The sequence below is a fragment of the Spea bombifrons genome, chromosome 4 (genome assembly GCF_027358695.1).
Source record: "Spea bombifrons isolate aSpeBom1 chromosome 4, aSpeBom1.2.pri, whole genome shotgun sequence".
NCBI classification, from domain to species: Eukaryota; Metazoa; Chordata; class Amphibia; order Anura; family Pelobatidae; genus Spea; species Spea bombifrons.
Genome location: NC_071090.1, coordinates 102,782,564 through 102,791,634, shown reverse-complemented (window position 1 = coordinate 102,791,634; position 9,071 = coordinate 102,782,564). Strand labels below are relative to the sequence as shown.

The 9,071-nt window shown below is 39.1% G+C and overlaps 1 protein-coding gene across 1 annotated transcript; it reads left to right on the top strand.

Moving 5' to 3' along the window:
* The first annotated feature begins 861 nt into the window (after positions 1-861).
* LOC128490341 (uncharacterized) lies at positions 862-5,953 on the top strand. Its single transcript, XM_053462193.1, has 5 exons — positions 862-1,040; positions 3,370-3,468; positions 3,777-3,875; positions 4,569-4,631; positions 5,154-5,953. The coding sequence occupies exons 1-5, from the start codon at positions 968-970 to the stop codon at positions 5,582-5,584; spliced, it is 765 nt and encodes a 254-aa protein (XP_053318168.1). The 5' UTR covers positions 862-967; the 3' UTR covers positions 5,585-5,953.
* Positions 5,954-9,071: the final 3,118 nt, after the last annotated feature.

Below are 9,071 nucleotides of genomic sequence, written 5' to 3'. Positions count from 1 at the left end.
TTTTCACAATTTTTTTTGTTTTGTTTCCCTTGATTTTATGAAAATAGGTGTCATTTCATCTTCAATGTGCTATTCCATACATTCTGTTGACTATAAAACAATTTCAAACTAAGTACAGTGTTAGCGGTGTCGTTTCTATTACTTTTAAAGTGCAAAATGTGCGGTTATATGATAAAGACATATAGCACAGCCTTGTAGAAGAAACTTTTCTCCGTTCATGATGCTCTGCAGTAACAAGTGCTGCATAAATCGTTGGCACTATATAAATATAATATAATAATAATAACAATAATAATCCATGTATGGTTTAATTCCTTCATGATGTTCCATCACTTCTTCTGGGAGGATGTTCTCTTTATCTACCACCCTCTCTGTAAAGTATAACTTTCTTACATGACATCTAAACCTCTGATTATCTACAGGGTCGGGCTGGCAATGACAAGGCGGCCCCGGGACTTTAATGCCAGTGGCGGCCGCACGCTACCATTTTATGCTCACGCAGCACATTCAGCCGGTTGCCAGCTCCATCGGGCATTTGCCTGGTGTGCCAGATGGCCAGTCTGCGCCTGACCCTCTATAAAGAAAGCCCAACATGGGAAATTACACCAAGGTCCATAGAAAGCCTTCATGGCCGTAAATTGTATTTTTTTAATATTTATATTTTTTTTGTTTCTTTTGCCCTAATACTTTGCATTTATACATCTGTTTATATATAAGTATTTCATTGTCTGGTTCCTGTGAGATAAGTCCTCCTCGGTTTCCTTATCGCATCAGCGTTCATTGGTTTGTGTCTCGACACAAATATAGCCAAAATATTTATAAATATGCCCACACAGCAGAGGGTGCTTCTCATTGCGTTAGCGCTCTAGACTATGCGAAAGGCACTTATCACCTAAACTGTGGCTCTTTATAAAACTGTTAACGGATAAAGCACACTGTGAATACTACAAAGACTACATCCGCTGACATGTACGGGAATATTGATTATCCGCCTCCAGAGGGGAGCCCAAAACTGCCTATGAAGAAGAGAAAACCATCAGGTAATGACTAATGTCATAATATTATACGTATAGAATGCTGTGTGACAGTCTCAAACATTAATCAGTCCTTGGTCTAAACCCCAACACCGTATTAGCATCTACCACCTCTGCCAGGAGGCAATTGGGGCATTAGGTATATCCTCCCATTGGCAAAGACAACTGTATAACAGGACATGGGGATAAGAGACACTGGGGGGGTGGTATAGTTGACTTAGGCTGGAGAAACAGCCATAGTCGAAAGAGAATGGGGTAACGGGGACATAAGAGACACTGGGGAGCATGGTTGACTTAGAGTTGAGAAACAACCGTAGATGAAAGAGAATAAGATAATGGGGCAACAAGAGACACTGGGGGCAGAGGAGACCGGAAAGATTAATATTAGGTAAGACAAGGAACTGGGTAACAAATAGAATGGAAGAGATGGAAAAGGATAACAGGAGGAGAGGAAAGTGGAAATAGAGGAAAAAAATTGGGTAGAAGAGAAAATTCAAGTTGACGGGGTAATCCAAGGAAATTAAGGCTGGAGGATCTCATATATTTGTTTCCATGTTTGACCTGATCATACATGAAGACACGCCAATATCTTTGCACCATTACATTGCACTATACGGTTTACCTCAATAGTCATGTGATCTGTTCTTATAAATACATTCCTCTTGCTATTACATTTCCGCCGGTATACAATTTGGTATAAGGCATCCCATCATAATCAATAAAATTGCCTGATTGCACATGAGCGTCTCCAAATGGAGCATGTGATCATACAAATAAAAAGGATCTGGTGTTAGTAATTCTATGCGTTCTGCTATGAGATCTCCCCGTATATGAGCCAGGAGAACAGAGCAATTCTAATGGTGAAATTACACAGGGAAAGAAACGCTTTTGCTATTAAAATTGAAAAGCTACTATAGACAATAAAGCAATCCTGATTACAAGGTAACCAACCAAACTAATTCTGTTAGTAAAACAAATCCTGAAAGAGTGCAAATTAAAAAACAAAAAAAAACATTGTTTTGTGGGTAGCAATATTATCCATTTATTTTACCAATGCCATCCCCATACCCCCATATCGATTTTTTGTATTTTTACTAAATCCTAGCATTATAATTTAGCGACTAGTAGTTTCCAATGTTTTACTTATTTTTTTTTTTTACATGCCAAAAGGTATTGGCTTTATTCATTATTTTCTTTCACAGTTATTTTTATCATTACTTTAGTTGCTTATTTATGGCTTCTTTTAAAAATCAGTAGCGTCATGTAATTAGGTGCGCCTTATATTCCAAGACATACGGTAGTTTTTATTTGTAAATTACATAAATTAGGACAGAATGTTGTGGAAATTATATAAACCCAATTTCCCCTCTTTAAGAAGTAAAGAATATGCTGAGAATGACAAAAAAAAAAATCACTAAATAAGCACTCATTACTTTTAAACACTAGGTGGCGCCAGAGGCCTGGCAAGGGTATATAGGCTTTTTTCTTGCACTATTCTCCCAAAGATTACCCCCTTTTAAGAAAGACAGACCTATATTAAATAAATGATTTAAAAAAGGGCAAAATTAGTTTGTTTATTTTCATTTTGGGTGGGATTGCCTTTAAACACTGCTCCAAACTGCTTAAACTGGTTTGGCCTTATTATTTTTTAATAATGAAACACTAACATATTCCACAGTGCTGTACAATTTAAATATATAAGGTCGCATCCGCCTTACCTCATTGGCAGCTTTCTCTCACATTATGTGACCCCGCTGCGTTCCTGCTTCCCTATGCTGGTCCAAAATTATTATTATTAAGAGCCAGTCCAGTCAGGACTGTTTTGTGAACAATGTTGGGTGGGTGCGAGGGACTTTAGCCTCCCTGCCCCCCTGGGCTAGCCTGCACCTGCTGCCTATGAGCTTGCCATCTAACTTTAATGCACTATACAAAGTTCCTGGCAAGAATGGTGGGTTTATGATGTCCCTGCTCGTCAGATTATAATCTATATTTCCGAATATAAGAAAACAGTCTGTAAAATGTACAAAACATTAAAATTTGGCTCATTTGGAATATAAGGTCCAAGTTATGGACCAAGTATAAGGTTCAGAGCAATAGGCTTTCATTTTTTCATATACATTTCAGAACATTGATTAAACTTTGTTAAGAATCCAAACGACACATCTAAGGAGTTCTAAAGAATGCTTTAAATGTGAATGTAATTAAATCCATTATTTTACACTATAAAGTTATGTGATGAATGATGATTCGGTTTCTGCAGAGGTTTATCCATTCATGCATGTATCCATGTTGTGCGCACCTATATTCGCCAACCTTTTACTCTTTCTCTTTGCAGAGGAAAGTAATATCTACCTTCAAGATGACAGCATATATGAACCAGTGGGAAACAGCAGGGAGCAGCCCAAGTTGCCCTGGAAAGAAGTAGTAAAAAAAGGTAAACACAAGTAAATTCAAACAATTTACAGAAAACGCACCGTCTACAATGATGTCACAACAGTAGAAGCGTGAGTAAAGAGAGAGAGCAAGGGAAAAGTGAGAAGGGGCGGGGGGGTAGTGAGAAGGGGGCGCCGCACACTTAAGGCCGGCTCTGTCAGAGAGGATGTGCAAGCAGAGGGAGATCTTAAAAGGGCAGCAGGGGCAGTGACCGGGGGTAGGTCTAGAGAGATTCCCAACCTAAATACATCACTGTTTTGTTAGTTTTTGAAGCTGTTGTTCATTATTGAAATCTTTTGTCTGCCATAGGGAGGTGTTCGAGAAAGAAGGTTTTATTTGTTATTCTCTCCATTGGTGTGGTGCTGCTGATCCTGATTCTCTGCGCTATGGGATTAGGTGTAGCCAAGTGTACGTATATATCATCTATTATATGGGGTCGGGCAGCCAAACCTGTCAAAAAAAACGTAAGAAGAGTGAGCACACAGTCATCTTTACACATAATGGGCCCTGGGGTAAGCTCACCACCACCATCAGTCCCTACCAAGAACTCTTCTCCAGCCCAATTGCACTTGAGTGCTGAGGAGACCGAGGTCTGTGCAGCTGCAGAGAACATTACACCAATTCCTACACTGATACGGCGTTATATATCCTGGAGCATTGCCTACAAAGGCCACAAGGAAGCGTTAGTGGAGAGGCCTGTGTTGGCCGCAGCATAGACCTTTACCTCCAGACTATGGTGGCTGTTAAGCAGGCCCAATGGACAGCTGTAGTGGGTCCCTATAGTGAGCCAGGGTCCAGGGCAGCTGCCCTTTAGTCCCACATAAAACATGGTCCTGGGTGACCAGATCTCATTGTCCTCATTTACGAAGAATGAAACTTTCGAGTGATCTGCTGGGTTCCAGGCAAAGGTGCTGATAAGAGTTGGAGGCATAACAGTTAGGCTTTGTGTTTCTCATTTAAACATTATGATGGGCACAGGGACTGTGATGGTACTTTAATTATTTTAGAAATAAACCCATTAAAAAATGTGCCTGACTGTTTTCGAAACAGGCGGTATCGCCGGGTTCCAAATGGTGATTGAAACCAAAATTTCTCTTACAGATTTTAGAATGGCTGCTGAAATGGTTTGTCTAAAAAAGGAACAACAGGCTGCAGCATCGATGGGTGAGTAAAATAATACAAAGCCTCAAAAATGTTACAGGTGCCATTCCACTTCAACAAAACATGAACCGAGCTCTCTAGTAATGAAGGTTTGATCAGACAAAAACAACACAGAAAACTTAAGAACCTTTTTTGGTTTCTGTGGCGCCAACCTATCAGAGCCAGCTTTTTTGTCACATGACCAATATTCCCTAAAGTTCACAAGACGAGTTTGTCCTTCAGAAGATGAAATTTTTCCAAAGTATATGTTTCACCTGAGCGTTCCTTTGGTATCAAATTTTCTGATTAGGATTTACTTATTTAGGTTTTCTTTGATAGTTGGCCATCTTTATATCTAGTGGGGGTTGGGGGCAAATCCCCTGCCATGGGCTACTGCCCTCAGCCATATCATAGCAGTATTGTTATCTGCTAATATCTGATTAGGGTCTCTACAGCAGGAAAAATGGTTCCGCTACCACTTATGCCCCATTTTAAAAATGTTACACCTGTACTGTGGTCTCTGATTCAACATTATTGTCTCCATAGGCTCCTTTCTTATATATAATGAGGCGCACGGGAAATGTGCAGAGGTCCACTCCTTCCCACAATTCCATCTTGGAATCACGGCTAACATTTGCTCCCCTCTGTCTCGCTCTCAGCTCTTCCACTGGTTCCCCGGATCCCGACTTTTTAACCTTAGGGAGGGACTATGTCTTGGGGTGAGTGGGACTCCTCAGGCCCGTATGGCCGTGAGGCTATTTCCTTGTGACTCAGCCCAAGCTCTGAGCTGGGTTTGTACCAACAGCACACTCCTGGGAGTAAAGGGCCACCAGCTTTACTTCAACTATGGAAACAACCCGCAGGGGATACTCATGCTGTATGGAGGGACTGGGACATGGAGTCGCTGGAAGTCCCGTGGTATCGATGGAGCATTGCAGGAAGGAGGAGCTTGCATCCAGACCTGCGAGGAGCCTTAGTGCTCACAGAATATGACCCCAGAACTGAAAAGTGAATTGTCGATCCCACCAAAGACTATATTTTGTAAGGGGACATCGTAACAAGGTTCAGTTTTGCATGTGTATGATATTATGACGATTTAATTTTTTCTCATGAATTAGGGGGAAATGTTTTTTTTTTTTAAGAGCAAATTTTACTTTGTTAAACAATAAACCATGTTATTGGATATTTTTTTCGCATGTATTAATTTCAGGGGATGGACAGAATAGATCCATGCACATGCTCCACACTGGAACACCGCAGGAGCGGGGATTCTGAGATGCGGAAGTTGGTTTCTTACCTGCCCAGCGTCTTATTCACCGATACTGGCTTCTTATTTGGCCAGCTCTTGTTTGAGACATAAAGTATTACGTTATTACATAAAGTATTTAAAAACTCCCACATTGTGTGGATTCTGCACTCGCATGCATTTAGCGTTAACAGGAATAACACGCAGGCAGCCGTTTTGCGTATGAATGGCGTAGAATAAATACAGCAGTCTTCGGCAGCATTCATGGCACTTTTGAAACAAATAAACTGGCAAGGACACTGTTTATTGGAAATACCCTCATTTACCCTTAAATCACATTTTGTGTATTTATATATATTTGTAGTTTGTTGCTAACAAGTAAAAATTATTCTTTATATGACATTTGAGGACACATATGTCAGTTCTAACCCATAGTGATGTTCTTCATACCACCATAATAGAACACTGCGCTTCTTGAAATAAATGTCTTGTACTTCCTATGTTATTCCAATCGTGTCTGTGTGTAAATATATGTGAGTTAGAACTTAACTGAAGGCAACCCGAGGTTATACAGTGAGGGAATTTAAATAGATAGGCTTATGGCTCGTGAATCTAAGACGGTTTGAGTCTCTACATCTGTAACGGGCAGACTAGACACGCTGAATGGTTCTTACCTGTCGTCAGATTATAATTTTCTAAGTAAACCATTATAATAGATGTTTGGTAAATGAATTCTATTTCACATACTCAGTAGCCATTACAACTGGGCAAATCCAATCAATTCCTCAATAGGAACATAAGAAATTGACTGTATGCCTAAATAAAGATAATGCCCGTCCACCATGTAACCCCCACTGACTAAAAGGCAGTCAATATAAATGGGTGGGCATCGTGTTGTTGGGGATATTAATGAGATAAAGCAGACACAACCAATATTCTATCACATACGCAAAATAATGACGTTATCAATTATTGTAGGACCACACCCACAATATTAATGTAAAGAGATACTATATTTTATCTCCGATCCTAATTTCTTTCAGATCGAGCCAAAATTATAATTCAAATTGTGATATTATACCATCACGATAGTTCATCGAGATATCATTTATTGTAAAAACACAAAATACCTATATAAGTCATGCAGTGCATAAGATAACACAGAAAATATATCTTCAAAACAAGTCCAAAACATAGTGTATCATTGATTAGTTATCAAATATGAATTATTGCCTTATGAGTCTAACACACGCAAAAGGCAACAGGTGAAAAAGCATATGGCATCAACATAACCCCCAACCGAATAAAACCCCCAAAAATAAGAATCAGGTGGTAACAAAAAGATCCCGATCTCTCTGTATTAGTCTTACTAATACGACAATTAAAAATAATTTAATAATGTCTATTAGTGAAATATCTAATAGGTGCAAATAATGTCAAACTTCAGTTACAGGTAAAAATACTTTATTATTATTATTATTACTATGGTTTATAAGCTGCAGTCCCCCAAGCCGTCACATACAATAATGTCATGTATTCTTTCCCAGAAGAAGGGAATTCTATATTGAAGTAGACAGAATTCACCTCTCTCCAGAATAATAAAACCATTCTATTTACCACCACTTGTTGCTGTGGTCCAACTGGTCCTTGTAGATATCACTCAAGAGGCAAGAAAAATAACTTTCTTAAAGGTAAATAACTATTATAAAGTTGCTACTTGCCAGAAAAATTGTTAGATGCTCAAAGTAATTATGAGAGTGAAAGATGGTCTCAAAATCTTGTGATATTCCAAAATTCCAATTGTCCGGGAGTCTAAAACATAAGCTTTTAAAAACAGGGCTTATTACCATATTCTCTACCTATTGATTGAAATTCTCCATTCATGATTGTGGATTTTATTCATTATAATTAGCACTTCTTAGCATATTTACACCATTGTATTTCCATCCTTTACCTCTGAGAGACGCTCCGGTCTAAGAAATAACTTTAATACAATGACATATACATCTAGAGTTTGTCCTTGATCACACATATCTCTAGAAGTTCCATTTTACAATTCTCACTCCTTAAATTTTCCCATAGAATATACACTGATTAGGAAACTCTTGCTAAAACAGCTACAAAATGTCTCTGACTCTATTTCGTGCGCATAAAAACAAAAAAAAATACTGAATATAAATTGTTTTTCAGTCTAAAATATCTGACAAAGTTTTTGCTGAAAATAAATTTACGGTAAGTAAAATATTTATTTTGTTCTTGTCCATACAGCGACTAGGGTGACCACATCGGCCATGTTTTCCAGGACACATATAATTTTATTATACATATTGCCAACCAACCCAAGTAAAGTGCTGCCCTGCAGTATGTGGGATGTATAGACATACCTGGGACCTGCATCTCCGGTTCTCCAGGTCAACACCCGAATCGTTCAGGTCGTGGGTGCGGGTCTTGACAGCCCCCACTCCCTCCCAAACACGTACATTCTAGCCCTCCAAATCCTTTGTCTACAAATCATTAGCTAGCAAAGACGCAACTCTGTCCACCCTACAAAGATGAAACATTCGCTCACCGCAGGCGCGGCGGGGTTAAAACACGGCACAACATGGGCAATTCAACCCTATCAGTGTGAAGTTACATTTAATGATGCATTCATGAGCCGCAAATGTGTTGAAATCTCCGAAGCATGAAGTCTTATATTTGGAAAGATTCCTTTAAGGTGTCCTAAAGAGAATCAGTCACGGGTTTTTCCTCTCCTTGGTGTGGTTTTTACTAATATAGTTACATTTGTGGGCTTCCTGCCAGAAATGCAATATTTCTCAATTAGTAAAACCACACCAAGGAGGAAAAAAAGATAACTGTCTGCTGCCAAGACCACTTGCATTTTTTTGTTCAATATTTTATAAAAAAAAAAAAAAATACAGTTTGTATAGTTCTAAATTTTTATAAAAATATATTATTCTTGAGGGCCTGAATGATTGGAGCCACTTGCAGGAAACCTCTGCAATTACCCACTGGGAGGTAATAAATAGAGGAATCGAGGACACCATTCCCAGTGGACAACATGGGGAAGAGGCAAGCGGGATCTGCAGGAAATGTAGTGGAAAGTTTCTCAGAAGATGTCCTGGAGAAGATGTAGAGGTAAGGAGGACTAGCGGGTTGACAGAAGACGTTGGTTACGTAATATCTACACTCTTATTTTTTGTCCCAACTGTGCAAGT